This window comes from Bombina bombina, chromosome 2 (genome assembly GCF_027579735.1).
Source record: "Bombina bombina isolate aBomBom1 chromosome 2, aBomBom1.pri, whole genome shotgun sequence".
In the NCBI taxonomy this organism is placed as follows: Eukaryota; Metazoa; Chordata; class Amphibia; order Anura; family Bombinatoridae; genus Bombina; species Bombina bombina.
Genome location: NC_069500.1, coordinates 701,683,446 through 701,710,016, shown reverse-complemented (window position 1 = coordinate 701,710,016; position 26,571 = coordinate 701,683,446). Strand labels below are relative to the sequence as shown.

Genomic DNA, 26,571 nt, shown 5'->3' with positions numbered 1-26,571 from the left:
TTTTTAACAGGTCTTCTACACAATGTAAGAATGCCTGTCTTTTTATGTGGTCTGAAGACAATTGAGACCTGTGGAACCTCCCCCTTGGGGGAAGCTCCTTGAATTCCAGAAGATAACCTTGGGAGACTATTTCTAGCGCCCAAGGATCCAGAACATCTCTTGCCCAAGCCTGAGCGAAGAGAGAAAGTCTGCCCCCCACTAGATCCGGTCCCGGATCGGGGGCCAACATCTCATGCTGTCTTGGTAGCAGTGGCAGGTTTCTTGGCCTGCTTACCCTTGTTCCAGCCTTGCATTGGCCTCCAGGCTGGCTTGGTTTGAGAAGTATTACCCTCTTGCTTAGAGGATGTAGCACTTGGGGCTGGTCCGTTTCTGCGAAAGGGACGAAAATTTGGTTTATTTTTAGCCTTGAAAGACCTATCCTGAGGAAGGACGTGGCCCTTACCCCCAGTGATATCAGAAATAATCTCTTTCAAGTCAGGGCCAAACAGCGTTTTCCCCTTGAAAGGTATGTTAAGCAATTTGTTCTTGGAAGACGCATCCGCTGACCAAGATTTTAGCCAAAGCGCTCTGCGCGCCACAATAGCAAACCCTGAATTTTTCGCCGCTAATCTAGCCAATTGCAAAGTGGCGTCTAAAGTAAAAGAGTTAGCCAATTTGAGAGCATGAATTCTGTCCATAATCTCCTCATAAGAAGAATCTTTATTGAGCGACTTTTCTAGTTCATCGAACCAGAAACACGCTGCTGTAGTGACAGGAACAATGCATGAAATTGGTTGTAGAAGGTAACCTTGCTGAACAAACATCTTTTTAAGCAAACCCTCTAATTTTTTATCCATAGGATCTTTGAAAGCACAACTATCTTCTATAGGGATAGTGGAGTCATCCAGAGTAGATAACACCTCCTTAAGCAGAGCGCGGAGATGTTCCAATTTAAATTTGAATGTAATCACATCAGGTTCAGCTTGTTGAGAAATTTTCCCTGAATCTGAAATTTCTCCCTCAGACAAAACCTCCCTGGCCCCCTCAGACTGGTGTAGGGGCACTTCAGAACCAATATCATCAGCGTCCTCATGCTCTTCAGTATTTTCTAAAACAGAGCAGTCGCGCTTTCGCTGATAAGTGGGCATTTTGGCTAAAATGTTTTTGATAGAATTATCCATTACAGCCGTTAATTGTTGCATAGTAAGGAGTATTGGCGCACTAGATGTACTAGGGGCCTCCTGTGTGGGCAAGACTGGCGTAGACGAAGGAGGGGATGATGCAGTACCATGCTTACTCCCCTCACTTGAGGAATCATCTTGGGCATCATTTTCTCTAAATTTTGTGTCACATAAATCACATCTATTTAAATGAGAAGGAACCTTGGCTTCCCCACATACAGAACATAGTCTATCTGATAGTTCAGACATGTTAAACAGGCATAAACTTGATAACAAAGTACAAAAAACGTTTTAAAATAAAACCGTTACTGTCACTTTAAATTTTAAACTGAACACACTTTATTACTGAATATGTGAAAAAGTATGAAGGAATTGTTCAAAATTCACCAAAATTTCACCACAGTGTCTTAAAGCCTTAAAAGTATTGCACACCAAATTTGAAAGCTTTAACTCTTAAAATAACGGAACCGGAGCCGTTTTTATATTTAACCCCTATACAGTCCCTGGTATCTGCTTTGCTGAGACCCAACCAAGCCCAAAGGGGAATACGATACCAAATGACGCCTTCAGTAAGCTTTTTCTATGTATCTGAGCTCCTCACACATGCATCTGCATGTCTTGCTTCCCAAAAACAACTGCGCAATAGAGGCGCGAAAATGAGGCTCTGCCTATGATTAGAGAAGGCCCCCAGTGAAAAAGGTGTCCAATACAGTGCCTGCCGGTTTTTTTACATAATTCCCAAGAATAAAATAACTCCTCAAAGCTATGAAGTATTAAAAATGCTTATATATCAATCGTTTTAGCCCAGAAAAATGTCTACCAGTCTTTAAAGCCCTTGTGAAGCCCTTTATTCTTATTTAATAAAAATGGCTTACCGGATCCCATAGGGAAAATGACAGCTTCCAGCATTACCAAGTCTTGTTAGAAATGTGTCATACCTCAAGCAGCAAGAGTCTGCTCACTGTTTCCCCCAACTGAAGTTAATTCCTCTCAACAGTCCTGTGTGGAAACAGCCATCGATTTTAGTAACGGTTGCTAAAATCATTTTCCTCTTACAAACAGAAATCTTCATCTCTTTTCTGTTTCAGAGTAAATAGTACATACCAGCACTATTTTAAAATAACAAACTCTTGATTGAAGAATAAAAACTACATTTAAACACCAAAAAACTCTAAGCCATCTCCGTGGAGATGTTGCCTGTACAACGGCAAAGAGAATGACTGGGGAAGGCGGAGCCTAGGAGGGATCATGTGACCAGCTTTGCTGGGCTCTTTGCCATTTCCTGTTGGGGAAGAGAATATCCCACAAGTAAGGATGACGCCGTGGACCGGACACACCTATGTTGGAGAAACTCACATTAAGCAGATATAAATCCCCAAACTGTTCAAAATCTCCCTGAAGGAGATATTAACCCTTGATCCTATCAAGGTATAAAGAATCTACACTGTGACCCTGTATAGCGTTTTAAAATGTATATATAAAAAAACGGTCTTACCCTCCAGGATCCATGCTGTGGAACAGGCACAGCCTCTCAAGTGTGACAGACTTACAGCAGCGCTACTGACATGGACTTGAGTGTGTAGCAGCAGCACTGATTGCTCAGGAGCGGTTAGCGTCAGTCTGGATGGGTTCGCAGAAAAACTTTCCCTGCATCTCCAGACTCTAACTTTCATCAATACTCTGAGAGGTTGACATGATTACTTAAAACTCCAGTCCTTTCTCGAAGGGAACATACCCATACAGGACTATCCAAATCTTTTGACACTTCTCTGCCACCTGCTATAGTGATCAAAGGCAGAGAAAAACAGGGGGATAGGGGAAGTGGGAAGGATATTTAAGCCTTTGGCTGGGGTGTCTTTGCCTCCTCCTGGTGGCCAGGTGTTGTATTTCCCAAAGTAAGGAATGAAGTTGTGGACTCTCCCTGCTTTATGGAAGGAAATATTCTTGGAGCTGTAGCCAGACCAAATGGAAAAGCAACAAACTAAGTGCTTGTCCAGAAAAGCAAACCTCAGAAAATGTTAATGTTCTTTGTGAATTGGAACATGAAGGTAAGCATCCTTTAAATCTATTGTGGACATAAACTGACCTTGCTGAACAAAAAAGCAGACTAGTCCTGATAGTTTCCATTCTGAAAGATGGAATCCTTATAAAACTTGTTCAGAGTTTTTAGATCCAGAACCGGTCTGAAAGTGCCTTCCTTCTTTGGAACAATGAAGCAATTTGAATAAAACCCCATCCCCTGTTCCTACAAAGGAAATGGAACAATCCCTCCCATATCTTCCAGATCTGAGACAGATTGAAGAAAAGCTTGTGCTTTTACAGGATTCATTGGAACATTGGAAAGAAAAAAACCTTCCTCTGAGAGGCCTTGTTCTGAATCTAATTCAATATCCCTGAGAAACAATATTCTGAACCCAGGGATCTGGAACAGAAAGAAAACAAGCCTCCTGAAAGAGGCTTAATCTGCCCCCTACCAGAACCTGTGGATCTGGGGGCTGCACCTTCATGCGGTTTTAGAAGAAGGGATGGATTTCTTACCCTGCTTAGACTTGTTCCAGTTAGCATTAGGTCTCCAAACTGAACCAAAGGAACCTGGCTTTTGAACAGGAGTCAATTTTCTGTTCCCTATTCTGACAAAAGGAACGAAAATGATTAGAAGCTTTGGATTTACCTTTAGACTTTCTGTCTTGAGGAAGAAAAACTCATTTGCCTCCAGTAATAGTAGAAATAATAGAATTTAAATCAGACCCAAATAAATTCTTTCCCTGAAAGGAATGAGACAATCTAGATTTAGACACCATATCAGCTTACCAGAATTTAAGCCACAAGACCCTCCTGGCAAGAATTGCTAAACTAAAGACATGCTTTTGACATTAATCTTCATAATATCAAACACAGCATCACAAATAAAATAATTGGCACTCTGAAGTAAACCCAATAAATTTGCACTAACAGTGTTATCAGAAAACTGCTCTGAAAGACTAGACAACCAGAAGGTAGAAGCAGCAGCCATATCAGCAATAGAATTAGCTGGTCTGAAAATATAACCAGCATGTAAAAAGGCCTTCTATGAAAATATTCTTTCTGTCTAAAGGTTCCTTAAAAGAAGTACTGTATTCTAAAGGAATAATAGTATGTTTAGCCAGAGTGGAAATGACTCCATCCACCTTGGGAACTGCTTCCTAGATTAGTAGCAGGTAAAGGATATAACTTTTTAAACCTTGCTGAAGGATTAAAAAACACACCTGGCTTAGAACATTCCCTAGCAATCATGTCAGAGACAGCATCAGGCACAGGGAAAACCTCAGGGACATTAACAATAGTCCTAAAAACTGAATTTAAACGATTACAAGGTTTGTCATCAGAAACTTTAGGATCTTTAACCTCTAAACAAAATAAGGCTCAACTTCAGATGAGGAATCCTCATACCCAGAGGAAACATCACCATCTGAAGATACAACAGTATCCTTGGACTCAGGGCACATAGCACTTGTAGAAGGTAAAATCTGAACTGACCTTTTACGCAGGAGAGCAGCCAACTCCTCAGAGACTGCAGCCTTCATAAAAGTTTTCATGGCAGGAGACACTACTTCAGCATTAGCCTGTAATGAACAAAGAGTAGGTGCATTGGTACCCAAAGAAACAATATTATATTGGTCTGTATGCGTTAACAAATCTAAACATGAGCCACATAAATTAGTTGAAGAGGACACTTCAGCTTTTTTACAATAAGCACACCTAATAATAGTAAGAAAGATGTTCAGGAGACTCTGTTTCTTCAGAAGATTTAGGGACAGAATCCTGCTGCTCCATTATAGACTATGGCAAAGCAATGCAATACACACTATAAAACCCCTTAAAAAAGCTCTTGAGGAATGGAAACCAGCTTGACAAGTAGTTTGACAGGTACAATGCACGCTATGCCAAGGTGAAAAGCACAAGAACAGTAGAAAAATAACATTACCTCCGAACGCGCACCAAACAACTAACAGTTTAAATGAGTGTGAGCGCGCCAATAGACCGACGCACGCATAGCCAAGCAAACGTGTGCTAACCCAATGTTTATACACCGTGTGGGAAAATAAAAGGGACGTTTGCTAACCCGACAGGCAAACCCAGTATGAGAAAAAACCTGCAGCTCCTAATAGACTAAGGAACGTGCGCTAACCCGATGAGCGTAAACCCGACGTGTGAAAACCAGTATTGAAACATATTAGCAGAGGTTATGGAATAGGAGTATATGGTAGATCTATAACGGGAGGCAGAAGACACGTCCCTGCGACCGATTACAGAGGGTTTATGAAAGATTTCCCATGAGGTGGAACCATAGAATCAAAAACACCATACCCAAAATACATCCCTCTGACAAGCACTGTACTCTGATGCGAAACCGGGCCACAACATAGACCCTTTTCACATGCAAACCTTCATTCTTCAACCACCTCCAAGGGAGGCAAAGTAAAAAACTGAGGTAAGTGTGAGGTGGTTTATAGAACTCTTGGAAATCTTTGCCACCTCCTAGTGATAGAGAAGAGTAATTCCCATTAGTAATGGATCCACCACCTGTATGAAAGAATATAATTTAGAGACCTTTTTTCTTAGGTCAGATAACTCACTATTGTATTTTATTGACAAGAGTCACTAAAGTAAGAAGACATTTTCCAAATATTATTTATTCAGTTCAATATTGGTTCTTGAAGTGTTCCTAATTTTGAAATGTTGCTTAATAGGCCAAGTAGATTAGTGTTCCAGTACAAATGGTTCATTAAAAATGAGTATTCTTAAACAGCGGCCTTTGAAGAATGAGGACAAGATCCAGTACTGTACATGAGATTAAGGGGGCATGAGGAAAGTGCTGTTTTCTGAGCTTTCACTTGCACACTTAGTAATCAGACTTTTAGAAAGAAAAAATGATTAGCGCTAACATCAGTTAGATGAAATGACTGCCTTTCATTATGACTGTGCACAATTAAATAAGGTACAAAAAGCTGAATGGCTCTTTATAACACTGTAACATTAATAGTAACTTACCAAGTTGTGCTTGATTTGCATCTGACATCTGCACCAAAGCATTCTCCTTTTTGTTAAACAGTATCTTCACGCGCTGGACATCCCCATAGACCCCTTAATAAATTAAACAACTGATCAGTTCTGCAGTATTCAAATGATAGCCATGGACTTGCTGTTGGATTGGGTTGTAAAGTGAACATTTTTATATCAAAAACAAACTTCACAACATTTTCACCACACTAAAGTTGTCCGAATACTTAATTTATAGGTTATACAGAGTATTTTAAAGGGACATAAAGATGCAAAAAGAAAATGCTCTAATGTGTTTTATTATTGCACTTGCTGGTAACTGTCTTTAACCATTGCAAAGGAGTTAAACACAAAGTTAAGCTCCTGAGCAGCAGTGCACTACTAGGACCTAGCCAAGCACATCTGGTGAGCCAAAGACAAGAGGTATATGTGTATAACCCAGCAAGATCCCAGTAGTGCATTATTGCTCCTGACCTACCTAGGTATGTTTTCGACAAATAATACCTAGAGAACAAATTACATTTTATAATAGAAGTAAAAAGAAAAGTTACATAAAATGGTATGCTCTATATGAACCATGAAAGTTTAATCTTGACTTGCATTTCCCTTTTAAGGGACACCCTATCTTTTTTCTTAAACTTCAAGATCTCACTGATAAAACTTATCTACAAGTTCTCTTTACCTAAATGATGCTGGGACACCGTGCTCATCAAATTCATTCTGTGTTTTCTATAATATATTCGTTTAAGGAACATTATGTTAGAGAGAACCATTATAGTTAAGCCCCTGAATATTGGACCGGAGCTACCATTTCTTGTTATTATTTTACTTTATAAAGCGCCAACATATTACGCAGCCCTGTCCATGGGTACAATTGATACAAGTAAAACAATGATACAATACTTGTAAGAGACAAGACAAAATTAGACAAATACAGGAAGAATTGAGGGCCCTATTCCCATGGGAACTTACATTTACCTGATATTATTTCTATGATATTATGTCTATGGATAGTTCATGCAATTGTAATGTCTTTAATTTGGAAGACTCAAACATACAAAGGAAAAAAAAAGTCTACTGTATAGCTTACCAAACAAGATAAAGAGCCCATGAGGTACTATAACCTGTAAAATAAAGATAATAAGTATAAGAACAGTTGATCTTAATATTATTATTAACTAAAATTGATTAATTAAAAAAAAAAGGAAATTTATGCTTACCTGATAAATTTATTTCTTTTTACGATATGACGAGTCCACGGATTTCATCCTTACTTGTGGGATTAAACCTCATGCCAGCAGGAAGTGGCAAAGAGCACCACAGCAGAGCTGTATATATAGGTCCTCCCTTCCCCTCCCCCCCCCAGTCATTCGACCGAAATTAGGAAGAGAAAGGAAAAGCCAAAGGTGCAGAGGTGACTGAAGCTTAATAAAATAAGTACATACCTGTCTTAGAAATGACAGGGTGGGCCGTGGACTCGTCATATCGTAAAAAAAATAAAAAATTATCAGGTAAGCATAAATTTCCTTTTCTTTTACAAGATATGACGAGTCCACGGATTTCATCCTTTCTTGTGGGATACAATACCAAAGCAATAGGAAACGGATGAAAGGGAGGGACAAGACATGAACCTAAACGGAAGGCACCACTGCTTGAAGAACCTTTCTCCCAAAAATAGCCTAAGAAGAAGCAAAAGTATCAAATTTGTAAAATTTGGAAAAAGTGTGAAGAGACAACCAAGTTGCAGCCTTGCAAATCTGTTCAACAGAAGCATCGTTTTTGCCCATGAGGAAGCCACAGCCCTAGTAGAATGAGCCGTAATTCTTTCAGGAGGCTGCTGTCCAGCAGTCTCATATGCCAGACGGATGATACTCTTCAGCCAAAAAGAAAGAGGTAGCCGTAGCTTTCTGGCCCCTACGCTTTCCAGAAAACACAATGAATAATGAAGATGATTGACGGAATTCCTTTGTCGCCTGTAAGTAAAACTACAGGGCACGGACCACGTCCAAGTTATGCAACAGACGCTCCTTCTTAGAAGAAAATAAGATAAGGCGAGTCACATTGTAACGTTTAGAAACTCTTCGAGCAGAAGAAATAGCAACCAAAAATAAAACTTTCAAAGATAACAACTTAATATCTATGGAATGCATGGGTTCAAACGGAACCCCTTGAAGAACATTAAGAACTAAATTCAAACTCCAGGGTGGAGCAATTGGTCTAAACACAGGCTTGATTCTGGTCAGAGTCTGACAAAAAGACTGAACGTCTGGAACATCCGCCAAACGTTTGTGTAGTAAAATTGACAAAGCAGATATTTGTCCCTTTAAGGAACTTGCTGATAACCCTTTCTCCAATCCTTCTTGGAGGAAAGACAGCATTCTGGGAATCCTAACTCTACTTCATGAGTAGCCCTTGGATTCGCACCAATAAAGATATTTACGCCATATCTTATGGTAGATTTTTCTAGTGACAGGCTTATGTGCCTGAATCAAAGTATCAATGACCGAATCAGAGAACCCCCGCTTAGATAAAATCAAGCGTTCAATCTCCAAGCAGTCAGCTGCAGAGAAACTAGATTTGGATGATGGAAGGGTCCCTGAATGAGAAGGTCCTGCCTCAATGGAAGCTTCCACGACGGCAGAGAGGACATGTCCACTAGATCAGCATACCAAGTCCTGCGAGGCCACGCAGGCGCGATTAGAATTACTGAAGCCCTCTCCTGTTTGATCCGAGCAATCATCCGGGGAAGGAGAGCAAACGGTGGAAACACATAAGCTAGGTTGAACGACCAAGGCACTGCCAAGGCATCTATCAGTTCGGCCTGAGGATCCCTCGACCTGGATCCATATCTTGGAAGCTTGGCATTCTGACAAGACGCCATCAGATCCAATTCCGGTCTGCCCCACCTGAGGATCAGGTTGGCAAAGACCTCCGAATGAAGTTCCCATTAACCCGGATGAAACGTCTGTCTGCTTAAAAAATCCGCCTCCCAGTTGTCCCCGCCCACCATGGGCGTAACTCCTATCCTACCGAGACCCGCATGGGTAGTTGACAACCCAAACATGTCGGTCCTTATTAAGTTATGTATTCCACAAATACATCCTGCGCAATAAGCGCTTCATATTGTAAGTGTTAACAGCAATAAAAAACCAGCCGCATCTCCCAACGTCAGCCCACAAAATATTCTTAAAGTGATATACCGCACTTAATAATATAATAAATTTTAACAGGGAATCCAGGTACACCATTTTCTAAAGTGCATACTGCTTACCCCTCCCCAGTTAGGGATATAGTCAGTCTGTTCTGATGTATCAAGTCTCCCCAGAAAACAAAAAACTGAACATACCTCAATGCTGCTTGTAGCATGACATCGTTCTCCACGCTGAAGATTTCTCTTTACACTACCTTCAGTTGCTCTGTGAGAACCAGAGTGGATCTTAGATAACGTTTGCTAAGATCATCATCATCAGGGCAGAAATAAAGAAATGTCTCCACTCCTCTTGGAAAGGTATACACAGACGATTTCTCCCTGAGAAAAATAGTACTCTCTGGCACCATTTTTAAAATAAAAAACTTATTGATTGAAGAATCTAAACTAACACCTCACTTTACCTCTTTCTACATTAACACAGGCAAAGAGAATGACTGAGGGAGGAGGGGATGGGAGGAGCTATATATACAGCTCTGCTGTGGTGCTCTTTGCCACTTCCTGCTGGCAGGAGGTTTAATCCCACAAGTAAGGATGAAATCCGTAGACTCGTCATATCTTGTAAAAGAAAATCTCCTTCTTTAAACATTAAGGCTTTGAACATTAAGGTTTTGTAGATTACTTTCCATTTACTTTTAAATGAACCTTCTCTGCTAGATGCATTTAAAGTTAGTATGTTATTCTAAAATACATTAGTTGATTTTTATTTTAATACATATTGAATACGTTAATATAAATGATCCCTGCTTCAATTTTCAAGACACAAGGTCTCATAGAAACAGATTTTGATGTCAGAAAAGAACCATAAGCCCAACAAGTCTGCCCACATTTCCAATAAAGTATAAAATTAAAGGGTCAAAATTGTCAAAAAATTACAAGCTCTAATTTGTTAGACAATGTAATTTTAAGACCATCAACCCTACACTACTGTGTTTTTAACCCCTACAAAGTAATGCTTGGGATCCATGGAGCACTGCTTGTAAGGAGCTTACCCATTCAGCAGCCCTAGTTACGCATCATGTGACTAGTTAAACAAATCATGTTTGTAATAAACAATTCCTTTTGCCTCCTTCCATTTCCCTTTCTGCAGTGTAGAAGTGTATAGAATGGTCCCACCCACTGATGACTAATGCTAATGTAGGTAATACTGGTTCCCTAAAAGGAAGATGAACTGCGCATGAATATGGCAAGAAATTATGTGTCACTCCTGTCAGGCACGTCAGCACATTACACATGTGTTTGGGCGGCCACCAGAAACATCACCAGATAAAAAAAAAAAAAGTTGTTTAAGAGGGGCTGGTGGGGGAATATTTTTTGTTTAAATTACCCAAAAATTGTGTACATTTCACAACGCAAACTATCAGTATGTAAAAAGCCATCATTCTCATTTTACGATTACTTACTTACCAATAATTTGGGCTATAAAGAGTTAAGCCACTGAGCAAACATGATGGGTTTATCAACAACTAAATAGTTCTTTGAAAAGGAAAATTATATTGATGTTCCTTCCATCTACAACACTTTTCTACTGTCTACCTCAACATATAGGGCCATAGTGGAGTGCTAACAGTTATGCACAAGCAAAAAGGGGTTTATTGCAGGTGTTTGCGCTAGTCGGGTTTACCGCTCATATTACAAGTTGAAAATAAACATGATGGATTGAGCACAATCACAATTTACACTAGAATGATTACCGCGTCCACAGAGCTCCAAAGAACGACTTAGAACAATTCCCTGCTATTTTCTATATACAAGTGTCCTATCTCTTTATTTTTAAACATCATTGAAGATTTTCCTGTGCACGCAGGCTGTAACTGTTTATTGCATGAGGAAGCAGGGGGTGTGGGGAGTAGAGTGGTGCCATCAAGAAGCATGTAGCAGCTTTAAAGTCCTGGATGGATCAAGACAGCTTGCCTCTGACATGAAGCTATCACACGGATCAGAGGTATGCTTAAATCCGTAGTTTGTCTATCTAATAGACATTCGTAACGGCCCGTACCTTCCCTCCTACAGTATTGCAGGGTGTGCTATACTGGGGTGTTCTGTACCTTCTGGCCGCACTCAGCCTCTGCTTCACCATCAGGCCTCAGCCTGCGGGCGACACTAGCGCTGAGGCTGCCTAGCCTACCCAGCTCCAAGGCGACCTTTGGATCTGGCAGATTAGGTGCAGTGTGCTGATCTTGCTCCACATTGCGGCCATCCCTGTGTAAGTATAAAAAGAGTCTCTGTGGCGCCATAATCTGAGCAGCATAGCAAGGCACAGTCTGGGGGTTCTGTGTATAAGGTCTAATAGACATCCGGAACGACCCGTACCTTCCCTCCTACAAGGATTGCTGCAATGTGGAGCAAGATCAGCACAATGCACCTAATCTGCCAGATCCAAAGGTTGCCTGGGAGCTGGGTAGGCTAGGCAGCCTCAGCGCTACTGTCGGCCGCAGAATGAGGCCTGAGGGTGAAGCAGAGGCTGACTGCGGCCAGGTGGTACAGAACACCCCAGTATAGCACATTGCAGATTAACTGCAGACACAATCCAGAAGTAGAGCGGATAGGACCGCCAAAATCCCCTTGTACATGGCCCCTGGGCAGCACCTGCGAGTGTTCATGCTTCTCAGAATCACTTTGCCTCACAGTAGCTGAAGTGAATGTCGGTGTATGTAGATCTACTACACCAGGCTTTTTTAGCTCCATTTACTTCTATGGGGGAATATGTGAACGCGCACGTGATATTTTAAGTTCAGCTTCTTGCACTCATCGGGTTAGCACAAAAGTGAAAACAGATTACTTTCAATTCATAATACGAACGCAACACGATGTGCGCAAAAATGTTATTTCTAGCACAGTTAACACTTGAGCGGGAGCGTTAAATAACACTACACTCTTAATCTAGCCCATAATGTATAAACCTATTTTTGTTTTGCATGGATATGAGAACAAACATTTTGGACTTTATTTGTCAAATAAGCGCTCCCTGACAACACAATGTATTGTTCGCTTCTACGCAATGTACTTTTTTTTTTTTTTACTGTTAATAAGATTGAAGTATTTTACAAGGATTTAATTTGCTGTGTAAATGTGAATTAACATGTTGGCAGTGCGCTAAGCAGATTGATAGCAGAGGTTAAGTAATTTAAAGCACAACTAAACTGTCAGAAAAAAACATTTTACTAAACTGCGAGTTTTGTGGTGGCAAACATGAATACTGTGTTCATTCCAGAAGACTTAAAGCATTAGACAGGTAAACTTACATCTGGATTTAGGTTGCTAACCAAAAGAACCGAGTGACCGGGCATAGCAGTCATGCCAGGAAATGCCATACGTCCGGTGATAGAGGTGGTGAGTGCAAGAGGACCAAGTGCCCCCGGAACACCAGAAACAGAAAGGCCTTAAAAAGAAAAAAAAATCTTTAAAGCATATGTATGGAAACAAAATATAATAAACATAAATGTATAGTCTACTACATCAACAATCTAACTGTAAATAATGGTTATAGTTTTAGGTTTGTGATTCAGATAGAGCATGCAATTTTAAACAACCTTATAATTTACTTCTGTTATCAAATATTCTTCGTTCTCCTGGTATCTTTTGTTGAAAAAAGTGAAGGTGTGACGACATGTCTGGAGCACTATATGGCAACAGTTTTGCAAGTATATTAACCATTTGCAAGAGCACTAGATGGCAGCCCTATTTCCTGCCATGCTCCAGCTGCCTACCTAGGTATCTCTTCAACATAGAATATCACGAGAATACAGGGAAAGTAATCCCACATTATAATCTTGTGGACTCTCCCTATCCTTTAAAAAAAAAGTGTTTATTTCAACAATAAAGTTGACGTTCTGCAAGTCCATAGAACTAAAGAAAAAAAAAACCAACAAAAACAACCATCATATTCAAACGGGTAGCAAACTATCACTAATATGAGATCCGTTACCACATATATAATAACAGCAGTGTCTGAACATAAGAGAATAAGAGTTATCTAAGGTTACATGAAGAAAGAGGAATTGCTCTCAAATTTGTTTTCAGAACTATTCTATATTTAACAGAACATTCAAAAAGATCAGCATTATTTTAGTTTCATGGCTGCTAGGTTCTGCAAGAGCTTCTATTTTTTTAGGAAGTTTTCACTAATTATTATGTTGGTTATACAAGCACATTAGTAACATCACATGATATCTGCAGCTTCCTTTAAAAAAATATTGAAACTATAGAAAGGACATTTAAAATGGCATTACATCGAATAGAGGATTCTTCAAAGACCGTGTTCTGTAAAATAATATGTATGTAAATAGAATCTAAACTGTTCATTTTACAGTATCTGCTAGTGTATAGCAATACTAGTATAACTAGCAGTTTTATATTTTAATTTGGATTGTGTGTACCTTCTACTAAGGCAAAAGCATCATAATCCATCTATCATTTATTGCTATTCAAGACAATACATAAATAATTATTTGAATTGACTGAATGATTACTCTGGCACTACTCTTCCAAAGATTTATTCATATACATGTATACCGAATACACTACAAAAATGCAAACCACATGAATGGGCAAAGATACAGTTTTGAGCTTACATATTTATTGCTTATAAGACATTTTTTTAAATGTAAACAGTATTTTAAAAAGGGCATCAGTAAATTTTAATACATTGATTTTCTAGTACTCCAGATGCACACCCCTTTTGGGCTGGGGTAAGCCTGCAGCCAATCTAGAGTAGATGCCACCATAATTTGTAGAAAAATACATTCAGAGGGCAGTGGAAGCCAAATAGAGGAATGCTTTTATTTGGTGCTTTTAAAAGCAAGGTAAATATCAAAGGGACAGTCTACTTTCAAATTTTTACTTTCTAAAAAATAGATAATCCCTTTATTTCCTGTTACCCAGCTTTGCATAATCAACACAGTCATATTAATATACTTTTTACCAATGTCACTACCTTGTATCTAAGCCTCTGCAGACTGCCCCCTTATCTTAGTGCTATCTACAAACTTGCATTTTAGCCAATCAGTGCTGGCTCATGCGTAACTGCACAGGGGTAAGCACAATGTTATCTATATAGCACACATGCACCAGCACTGTCTTCCTATGAAAAGCTAATAAAATGCACTAAGATAAAGGCGGCCTGCAGGGGCTTTGAAACAGGCAGAGATTTAGAGTTAATAAAGTATATTAATATAACAATGTTGGTTGTGCAAATCTGTAGAGTTTTGACTAGAAGCAAGTTGACTGAAGTAGCCTATCAACGATACAACCTGACAAACAATTGGGGGAAAAAAAAGATTATTGTGTTTTTAATTTTCAAAGTACTTTAAAAAATAAAAAGGTAGAGATCTAGCACTTTAGTAGTTTTACCAACCAAAAAAATGGTTTAACCTTTTTTAAAGTCTGTGAGAATGTTATGTTCCTTAAAGGGATATGGAAGTCAAAATTAAACTTGTATGATTCAGATAGAGCATGTCATTTTGAGACTCTTAAATTCACTTTTATTTTCAAATGTGCTTTGTTCTCTTGGTATCCCTTGTAGAAAAATAATACACACCTATTCTACAGTAGTGGGAGTTAGCTGATAATTGGTGCCTGCACACATTTGTCTCTTCTGATTGGCTAACTAGATATGTTCAGATAGCTGCCAGTAGTACAATCCTGCTTCTTCAGCAAAGGATAACAAGATAATTAAGCAAACGTAATAATAGAAGTAATTTGGAAACTTGTTTAAATTTGTATGTTCTAATCATGAAATAAAATGTTGGGGTTTGCTGTCCCTTTAATGGGATGTTAGACATAATAATGTATTCAAAGCAGTGATTGGCCTTACAATAATATGTAGATATATTTTTTTACAATTATATTAGTTGTTTAAATATTGGAAATATAAGTGTAAAAGTTTAGTTTCTATAAAGTAAAGTGAACTCCATGTTTAAACTAGTTTTCTATTCATCGCTATTCCAGATATTGCTAAGTACCACACACCCTTTCTTGGAGTGTATCCTTTATTGCCTGTTTTTTTATCTGTCGCTAATTGTCACCAGCACTAAATATAGATATTGGGAAAACTTAAGTTCCAGCGTGGCACACATTACTTTATAGAGATAGTGGAATTTAGTATATTGCAAAAGTTTTTTCAACTACACAATCAAACATTTTATATTGTTTAATATCCTTTTTACTTGCGTTTTAAAAATGTAGTCTCCACTAATATGTATTAAATAACATTTGTGTCTGTTCACACTTAACACTAAAAATCCAAGAAACCTTTTAATCCCTTCATAAAATAAGTGAGAAGAAAGTCAGACTTGTAATAAGCAAAACTCAGATTCAGCTTCCTTTTTATGTATCTTACTAAACCTTTAAAACGTTTTTTCAGGCTAGAGAGCATTCACAAGAACATATGAAATGCCAGATGACTATTTAACAGGCACTGAAGCTGTAGTTAAAAAGTATTACTAGCAGAGTTGTTTAGCAAATTTATCCCAACTGGATTTAAAAGATGCTGGAAAGTTATTATTTGTATAATGTAGAACTGAAATCATAAAAACACATATTTGTCACTTCCATCACACAAATGATAAAGTATTTATTGAGCTTGACTAAGTCTGCATCCATCTTGGCTCTAAGAGAAAAATACAGCCTACAGATATAGTATGTCAGAGCAAAAACACCAAAACACACACACACACACACAACACTGCATTTAGTAAATGACATTCTAGAACAAAACTATTCTAAAACTTACTATAAAGTCCAAAAACAAAAGAAAATTTGTCTGAAATGGAAGTCTGATTTCTTCACAAATAAAGCTCTTAGCAAACTTAAGCAGTGCAGCACGGTCCTGAATGTCATCGGATAATGCATCTCCTGAAGCAACTACCAAGCAATTGTCACATCAGATCAACATGGCTGCCGTCACACAAGCCACACCTACTGCAGGGTGAAGAAGAATGCTTACAAGCTAAAAGGACCACCTATTAAAACCTTAGTTTACTGCCCTCTGGATCTTTAAAAGAGGTGCTGTCCTCTGGATCAGTGTTTTCCCACTCCAGTCATCAGGTATCCTTAACAAGTCCGATTTTCATCATACCTGAACTAGAGCAAAGGTAAAATAAACTGCTGATCAGTAACCATGGTAACTAACCTGCTCTCACCCATCAGCTGATTTTTTTCACCTGTGATCTAGAAAAGATATCATGAAAAACATAATTTTTGCTTACCTGATAAATTAATTTATTTAATGGCGGTGAGAGTCCATGATACATTACTCCTAGGAATTACCCTTCCCTACCACTAGGAGGAGGCAAAGATTCCCAAACCTCAAGAACTCTATAAAACCCCTACCACCTTACCAGTACCTCAGTCCACTGTACAGCTGAGCACAAAGAGGAAGGAAAAGTAATAAGAGCCAACAAAAAAGGAGCAGAGAAAAAAGATGTGTGGAAAAAAACAACCCAGAAAAAATACTTGTGGACTCTCACTACCATGAAATAAATTAATTTATCAGGTAAGCATAAATTATGTTTTCTTTCAAACAGGTGGTGAGAGTCCATGATCCATTAGTCCTGGGAATTGATACCCAAGCAGTGGAGTCCACAAGTAAAAACTGAAAAGAGTGAGATCTAAAAAAAACATAAATTTTCACTGAGAAACTAAATCCACAACTCTAATAGAGCCTAAAAAGGCAATACAAATTACCCTGAGAAGCAAGAACATTAACACAGTAGAAAAAATATGCAAAGAAGACCAAGCCCACTGATAAAACATTCTAAAAACACAAGAAATAGCATCTGGTCTGAAAAAAATAGCATAAAGTCACCCAGGTGGAGGTTGACCTGCCCCCAAGAAAACTTTATGAATCTAAAGCTTCAAATAAGAAATAAAAAAAACAGCAGAAATTCTCTGATCTTCCAAGAACCAGCAAACGGATCAAACAAACTGACCAGAAAACCTTAGTAGTGTCAGCATAACAGTACGAAGCTATGACAGAATCCAAAACATGAAGACAGAAAACATAACCTTATTCTAATGAAAAATAAGATAAGGAGGAACACAATAAAGAGTAGTTTTATATCTACCTGAAGCATATGCCCAAAAGGAGGAACCTGCAAAACTCTCTCTGGGTGACTCCAAAGATCTGTTATCTGATAGAACATAACCAGATGAAAAGACCACTCTTCCAGACGGAAGAACCAAAGACTAAGAAAAACATAATTTATGCTTACCAGATAAGTTCCTTTCCTTCCTGGCAGGGAAACTCCACAACTTCATTCCTTACTGTTGGGAAATACAACACCTGGCCACCAGAAGGAGGCAAAGACACCCCAGCCAAAGGCTTAAATATCCCTCCCACTTCCCCTATCCCCCGTCATTCTGCCGAGGGAACAAGGAAAAGTAGAAGAAACATCAGGGTATAAAGGTGCCAGAAGAAATAATATAAAAAAGGGAGCCGCCCAACAAAAATAAATTGCGGGCGGGGTTGTGGACTCTCCCTGCCAGGAAAGGAATTTATCTGGTAAGCATAAATTATGTTTTTCTTCCATAAGGCAGGGAGAGTCCACGACTTCATTCCTTACTTTTGGGAAAACTATACCCAAGCTCCAGAGGACACTGAATGAATAACGGGAGGGAACAGAAAAAAAATGGCAGACCCTATACTGAGGGCACCACAGCCTGCAAAACTTTTCTCCCGAAAGCTGCTTCAGCCGAAGCAAACACATCAAACTTGTAAAGTTTAGAAAAAGTGTGTAGGGAGGACCAGGTAGCCGCCTTAAAAATATGATCCATTGAGGCTTCGTTCTTAAAAGCCCAGGAGAAAGCCACTGCTCTAGTGGAATAAGCCGTTATCATCTCAGGAGGCTGTCGTCCCGCTGTCTCATAAGCTAAGCGGATGACACTCCTCAACCAGAAAGATAGGGAAATCATAGTAGCTTTCTGCCCCTTACGCTTCCCCGTATAGATGACAAGAAGATTGTCTGAAATCCTTAGTAGCCTGAAGATAGAACTTCAAAGCACGAGCCACATCTAGAGATTGTGAAGCAAATGATCCTTTGCTGAAGCAGGATTAGGACACACGGAAGGAACAAAACAACAATTTCTTGATTAATGTTACGATTTGACACCACCTTAGGGAGGAACTCTAGTTTAGTGCGTAAAACCGCCTAATCAGCATGAAAAACCAGATAAGGGGGGACACATTGCAAAGCACAAATCTCAGAAACTCTGTGCGCAGAGGCAATAGCCAACAAAAAAAAAGAAGTTTCCAAGATAACAATTTATTGTCAACAGTGTGCATAGGCTCAAACAGAGGCTGCTGAAAAACACTAAGAACAAGATTGAGGCTCCAAGGCGGAGCCCCATATCTAAAAACAGTTCTGATCCTAGCCAGAGCCTTAACAAAGGACTGCACATCCGGAAGCTCAGACAATCTTTTGTGCATTAACACAGACAGGGCTGATATCTGTCCATTCAGGGAAATAGCAGATAAACCCTTCTCCAGTCCATCCTGGAGAAAAGATAAAATTATGGCAACCTTAACCTTATGCCCGGAAAAGCCACGCTCTTAACACCAGTACAAGTAAGTCCTTCACACTTTATGGTAGATACGACAAGTAACTGGCTTACAAGCTTGAACCAGAGTGTCGATAACACTCTCAGAAAACCCTCTCTTGGCTAAGCGTTCAATCTCCACGCAGTCAGCTTCAGAGAATCTAGATTTTGATGAATGAAGGAACCCTGTATTAGCAGATCTCTGCGACAAGGTAACCTCCACTGAGGAGTTGAGGACATCCCTAACAGATCCACAAACCACGTCCTTCACGGCCACAACAGAGCAATCAGAATCACTGATGCTTGCTCCTGCTTGATGCAAACCACCACACGAGGAAGAAGCTGTAATGGAGGAAAAAGATATATGCGCCTGAACCTCCATGGCTCCTCGACCGGTACCTGGGTAGCTTGGTATTGAGGCAGGATGCCATGAGATCAATCTCCAGCATCCCCCACTCGCTGCATATCTCTGCAAACACCTCAGGATGGAGAGAACATTCCCCTGGGTGAAAGGATGCCTGCTGAGGAAGTCCGCTTCCCAATTGTCCACACCCACTCTAGTATCTGAGATACTTCTCTCATCGCCAAGGAACTTCTCGTTCCACCCTAGGCAACCAAGGTTATATTGTGCGATTGGAAAGTGATAAACTGGGATGAACCCACTAAGGACACCCACTAACTTTACTCCTGGTCGCTCCAGCAACCATGTGCCCCAGAGCTCCGCTCTTTTTTTTTTTTTTTTTTTTTTTTTTTTTTTAATAATTTTTATTGAGGTGAAAAGTTAGCATACAAACAACAACAAAAAAAAAAAAAACAAAAAAAAAAGATTGCAGCAGTATACAGTAGAAATCTAGAATGACTTATAACAGGGTACAATGTGTGAATTCTAGTTTGATAAACATTACATGTTGTCTCAATCACTCTAAGCCATACGGAAAACATCTTCATCTGCCACATGGATAAAAGACATATAATACAGTGTTTCACAGAAATGCCAATAAAAGTATAGAACCTTCATATTTATCTAAGCGGCCGCTCTTGGGCCTCATAACAAACAGTATTAAACAGATATAACGGAAGGTTACTCCAAGGGTAAGAGGCCCCTTTTGGACCCCATCATGAAAACCTCAGATTTTTGTTTAATTGAGCTATAGGGTTGGTATGAAACACGCTTAATTAAGTAAATTTAACAGGGTGGTATAATATTAGAAAGCTGTAAGTAAGACTCTGCAAACGATAGTACTAATCGATCCTGCACAGTCAGGGGGGAAAAGTAGTGCTAATATAATTTTGTAGTACAAGATGTAATTGTAAAAGAAAAGGGGGGAAATAAGGTGTGGTATTAACAAGAGAAACCACATAATTCCCTCTCCTAGAGATAGGAGATATATTAAGGGGGGGGGGGTGGGGGGGGGGAGGTGGGAAGTTACATACGGCGGACAATTTGTAAAAGTTATGTTAGGCGCCACCTCAGGTCCGAGATATGCTCATTGTAATGATGATGGAGTGGGGGAGGTGGTTCTTGAAGAATAGTGGGTAACTCATATTCTCATTATGTATTAGGTTAGTGTTATATCTGACTCAAGAAAGCCACAAATTCCATGTTAGCAGGGCTGATATAGTATGTAGAGCTTAGTCAAAATAGGGTGCATAATAAAGGTATAAATAATAATATTAATGCAGGGCCTGCCTGCATTAGAGACGTTATGGTAGACTCCTAACTGGAACTATTTATCTCAATATATCTATATGCACCTCAGCAAGCTGAAAATTTGCGCTCTAAGCTATGAACTAGACCAGAGGAGCACCTAGTAAAACACATGTGGTCTAAGCCGTCAAACCCGATGATAAAGAGATTATAACTTCTAATCTCATTTCAGATCAGCAAGGCTCCAAATAGTTGGGAGATTAATTTAAGTTAAATTCAGTACTCTATACTATAAGTGCTACACAAGCGAACCATATGACCTGATTTGGCTAAGATGTGGTGAATACCCTAGGCATGCGAAAATAGATTACAGGGGTTAGAATGGGACCATTGCAGTATACGATGTGCTCGCCTATCCTAGACTGCCCCTAGGATAATATGGGACCTTTAGTTGGGTTTGGTGTGGGAACGGACGGTACACTCTGCATAAACTATATGACAATAATGGAGCTGTAGCACCAAAAAAAAAGAAGGATAGAGCAGGTGAGCATTACATGACAGCTATGTGGTAGGGCTTAATAAATATACGGGCGTAGCCTCGGCCGCTGGCCACGCCCGTGCTGTAGAAAAATGAAGCTCTATATTCAAATCACTAAGCCTCTAATCAAGTCCTGGTAGGTGCTAGTAGTATTGTGGGAATAAAAGATATATCGTCTGTGAAAATACTAGAAGAGGCTGGGCCTCAAACCAAGGGAGACAAAACTGCATAGGAAAACGTTTGCCCATACATAATGGTGTCCAATATTAAGTGTAGTAATAGTAATATGAGTAAAATACAGGTATATCTACATGAAATACATCTAATACAACAAGTATACCTTGATAATTGGTGTTAGCATTATTATGTACCCTGGATCTATGACTTGGCAAAACCTTAAGCAAATGACAGGAAGTAACTTCTACCTCAATAATCTCTAACAAGAACATTTATAAACATATGATAACATAGGCTGCAAAGTAGAATGGTATACTACGTTAGATTGCATAACTACACAGAGTAATATCTACTCTAGCTGGCTCTCCGAACCAATACAATATGCACACAACCAATGGGAGCATGTGCATATTGTTATTGAAATTGAACAGCATTGATAACTCTTATTGCCGTTCCCTAGGTAGACAACAGCCCATGGCAATTGAACAGTAAAAGCATACAAAAGCTGATTTCTGTCAGGACGCTTGTCACTGAAGATCTTGGTGATCCGGGTTGTATATATACAGTTAATGGTTGGCCGGTAACACGCAGTAGTGTCTGCTAATGTATAGCAAGTATGTTTAAGATATGGTTCCGTGGTAAGTCTCGGCCCTGCAAGTGCTTTGTAAAGTGTTAACGTTGTGATACATCAGACTATGCGGCACTCCCGTGCCGACATATATGATAGAGATGTACAGCATGGGAGGTAGTTTAGTGTATAAGTGCATCTTGGGTGTTAATTCCAAATCAGATGACTAAGGGAAGAAGTGTGTCCATTCTACCCTATACCTCTCTTCCATATCTGTACTCCGCTCCTGAAGGCTACCTTGTCTGCACGGACTTCAGAGAGGTTATGCCGGGGGAAATGAATTGGGAAGCATTGTCTCCGTGCAACCCCGCGCGCCCCATAACTTGCCTTGTGTCTAGGTTGGCCTGTTTGAGCGGTGTCATCCTCCGTGTGAGCCTTGAAGATTGTGCTGGGTGTTGCAGCTTCTCTGTTGCTCTCCTCTGCCTTACCGGGCGTCTCCGGAACAGGTGATAGAAACCTGGAAGTGTGCGGGAGACGTTGTGGCCCCAAGATGTCCCCTCTAGTGGGAGTTTCCTCAGTTAAGTTCAGTACCCGCACAATCCCAGGCTCGCAATCCTCCGCTAAGTTTGCGACACTATTCAAAGTGGGGAAGAACTTTTTTTGGCAGTGATTTAGGAGTCTAGCGATCTCGGCTAGTATAAGGCGGGTGTCGGCCATAGCAAGTGTATTCCCACGAGGGTGATAAAATGGCCGCCGCCCTTAAAGTTCCAGAGTAGGTGGTTATCTATTTTTGGTTCCAGCATAAAACCAATACATAAATAACTGAAAGCAGTGTCCTCCGTATATTAGATGAGGCTTTAGATGGGCAGTCATGAGATGACAAAAGCTGTTCATACGTTAAATCCCGGTGTAAAGTCATTATTAGATAGAAACTATGTCGGAGCTCTGAATCTTGCGACCATTCCTGTGCATTGCTGGCTCCGCCCCCAGAGCTCTGCTCTTTTGGTGATTAGTAGCCCCTAGGGAGGACAAGAGGTGGGGGAATTACCAGAGGGGAGCTCCTTTGGGAATCAGGGTTTCTTGACACCCCTAAACCTATAATTTCAATGGGCTGTATCTCCGATCCCCAGTGAAAAATAAAGCCGCTTTTTGGACTGTGGCATCTGGGGATACGCTGGAAGTGCCGCCGCTCCCCCAGGATCACCATAAAACTGCCACCCCTGTGTCCTGGGATTCTGTGGGACTGTGGCTGCTATGGAGGTGCCGGTCTGTCTGGAGGGGCAGGAATGGCGGGAAAATTGTGGGATTGTCCAGTATCTTATCAAGATGAGCTTTGTGTATAAAAGGAGTGTGTGTTTTTAATAAAATCAGTTCCTGTTTCATGAATGCTACTATGTCTAGTACTTTGGGTGGGCTCCTGCTAAAATCACTTTCCTGGGCTACATAGCAGCCTGTTGCAGGCAGAGGAAGGACCCTCTGGCAGAGCTACCTAGTCTGGGTAGCCGGAGTCTGCCACAGGGTGGGACCCTGAGTACTGGTGTTGTCGGGCATCAGGGGTGGCTACAGGCTGTGGTCACTTGCCAGCTACATAGCTGCAGTCGGCAGGGAGGAAGCAGGACCCGTTTGGCGGAGCTACCCAGTCGGGGTAGCCGGGGTATCCGTCACATGTTGTATTTCCCAACAGGAAGGAAAAAATGTTTTCCAACTATACAGCCCTGGCCCCTCCCATTATGAAAAAAACTTGCTTCTGTAGAGAATACAGACAAAAGATGCCGCCTGCATAAAGAGCTAATAGCTCATCTACCAAGACAGAAACAGACTTGTTCTGGAATGTAAATAAATCCTCAGATTAACCGAGATAGGTCCCTGTTTTATTGGAAAAAGATACTAAGCTGAAGAGGACTCATGGAAGCGAGAAAACGGAAAAGCAACCAAGACAAAAAAACATGAGATTTGACACCTCCATTCAAATAGCAACTGAAGGGAACAAAACAGAGACTGAAGGTTCCAACAGGCAAACCCCCAGCTTCAACTGTCTTTGAGCTGCCAAAGAAAGACTCATTGAAACTAAATCTATAAAACCATCAGAAAAGCAACCTTTATCTGAGGAACCTGTAAACTGTTTGGAAAAATTACTTTCCAACCATGTTGTTAAAGAAACAACAGTCTATATGCAGCAGAGAAATACTGCTAAATGGAAAGATGGAATGTGAACCAAGATATCATACAAGCGACAAAACACTGCAATACCCTGAGAACGGATTTCAGATAAGAGGGTATCCAGAACCTTTGAGAATATTCTGTAGCCATACCCAACAGAAGAGCAACAAACTGAAAGTTCTTGTCCAAAATAGCAAATCTCAGAAACAGATGAAGTTCCTAGAAATAAGAACATAAAAGGTAAGCATCCTTAAAATCTATTGGAGACATAAACTTACCTCACAGAAAAATCTAAATGGTTTAAATTTTTAAAATAGGAACTTGAGAAACTTGTTCAAAGTTTCTAGATCAGAATAAATCAGAAATGTTACTTCCAATTTATGGAACAATGGATAGGTTTGAGTACCCATCTACCTGAGCCTACTGAGATCCTAGGAACAACCCTCTCTTGGGAGGCCTTGATCTGAAACCTATTCGATATCCTTGAGACTATAATAAGAATTCAAGGAACCTGAACAGACTAAAACCTAGCTTCCTGAAAAAGGAGCCACCTACCCCCTACTAAAGCCTCTCAATCGAGGGGTGCACTTGTAATCAAACTTAAATGGGGAATAAGATCTTAAACATCTTAGGCCTGTTTCAATTCAACTAATGGGCAATGAGCTTGTCAGCATTCCCAGAGCAAATATATTGACCTGGTATCTAGCTTTGCAACCTTGCAAGCAGAGTGTATAATGCTCAAATCCAGTAAGGAAATGAAACATTAATCAAAACCCATTCTATTCCAGACGGAACCATCAGAACTCTGAAAAAGATTTCTGAGCCCTGTTCCAATTAAAGGGACAAAACACAAATCTGAGCTTAAAATATACCCTTGGACTACTAGTCCTGAGTAAGAAAAGCTCCTTAACCCTAGACATCATAGAAATAATCGTAATCCAAACCAGAACCAAATAAAATTGCTCTGTAAAGAGATAAAAGTCTGGTATTAGAAATCATGTCAGAAGACAAGATTCTAAATATAATGCGCTTCTAGAAAGGACAGCTAAAGACATACTCTAGCATTAACGAGTGACAACAAAAGAAAGCTTTTGTACATTTAATCAACAGAAGAGATTTAAAAAAATCCAACTGGCACAATCAAACGAAAACTGCCCGGAAAGACAAAGATAAAGCAACAGCCACATCAGCAATAGATATCACTGGACTGAAAATGCAACTTGCTTGCAAATAAACCCTCCTAAGGAAGGAAATAAACTTTCTTTCTAAAGGGTGAATAAAGGAAGAACCATCTTCCAAAGGAATGCTAGAACATACACCCAGAGTAAAAATGGCCTCAACCATTTTGAGACTAGCTTCCAAAAGCTCAATAATAGAAGCCTGAAAAGGATACAAATTATTAAAACTTGAGATTAAATAAAAGGAATACCTGATTTCTGGATATAATCTCAGAGACTGTAACAGGGACAAGAAGCACACAAGGGATTAAACAGTATACAACATTTAACTGGTATATCCCCATCTACTTTAGGATCATGTAACCTCTAAGTAATAAAGTCAAAAATCCCTTAAAAACAGAATGAATATGCGTAACATAAAATGTAATAAAGGGATGAAAGTAAAATGATCAGAGTAGGACTTTTGATCAACAAAGAAAAAAACACACACAGAAGAGCAGCCTCATAACTAGAAACATTAACAAGAGCAGGCTAATAACTAGTAGAAGGTAAATTCTGAACTGACCTTTTATGCATGACCACCAACATTTCAGCACTGTTGTTTGACTTAAAGGGACATTATACTCATTTTGTCTTCGCATAAATGTTTTGTAGATGATCTATTTATATAGCCCATAAAGTTTTTTTTGTTTTTTTTTAAATGTATAGTTTTGCTTATATTTAATAACATTGCTTTGATTTTCAGACTCTCAACCAAGCCCCAAAGTTTTATGAGAATACCGTCAGCTACCTTCTCCAGCTTGCTCCTGTTTGTGTAAAGGGTCTTTTCATATGCAAAAGAAGGGGGAGGGGGAGTGTATTATCTCCTACTTGCAGTGGGCTTTCCAGCTACCTTTTCAACAGAGCTAAACTGAGAGCTTCTAAGTGAGTTTTTAAACCGTTTTATACTGGATTTTTATATCAGTATCTGTGCATCTTATTCTTTATAGTAGTATCTATTACATGCAGTTATATGAAAATGAGTGTATACTGTCCCTTTAAGTTCAAAAGGAGAAAAAGCAGTATATTCTTCCTGTAAGGAATAAACAGAGGGAGCAATAACACTGAAGCAAGAACAGTAGTAGTAATGGTCGAAATGTATTAAAACAAATACATAGCATGAGATTGCTGAAGGAAATACCTTAGCATATAACAACATAAATATTTAATATTGGTAGTAAAATGTTCAAATGATCCAGCTTCAAAAGCAGATTTAGGGACAGAATTACAAGGACCGATAACTGAGAAAAACCTAATAAAAAGTTAAATGCAGAAAACAAAGTTAAATGATAATATCCCCATTAAAAAAAACTCGAAT

The 26,571-nt window shown here is 39.6% G+C and overlaps 1 protein-coding gene across 1 annotated transcript in view; it reads right to left on the bottom strand.

The window, feature by feature from the left end:
• The window catches only part of PTBP3 (polypyrimidine tract binding protein 3), a 444,692-nt gene that overhangs the window by 48,330 nt on the left and 369,791 nt on the right, over positions 1-26,571 (bottom strand). Inside the window, exons 9-11 of the mRNA XM_053700011.1 lie at positions 12,654-12,790; positions 7,291-7,324; positions 6,192-6,284 (exon numbers count right to left, since the gene is read on the bottom strand). Coding sequence (XP_053555986.1) covers positions 6,192-6,284; positions 7,291-7,324; positions 12,654-12,790 — 264 coding nt within the window. The remainder of the gene's footprint in view (positions 1-6,191; positions 6,285-7,290; positions 7,325-12,653; positions 12,791-26,571) is intronic.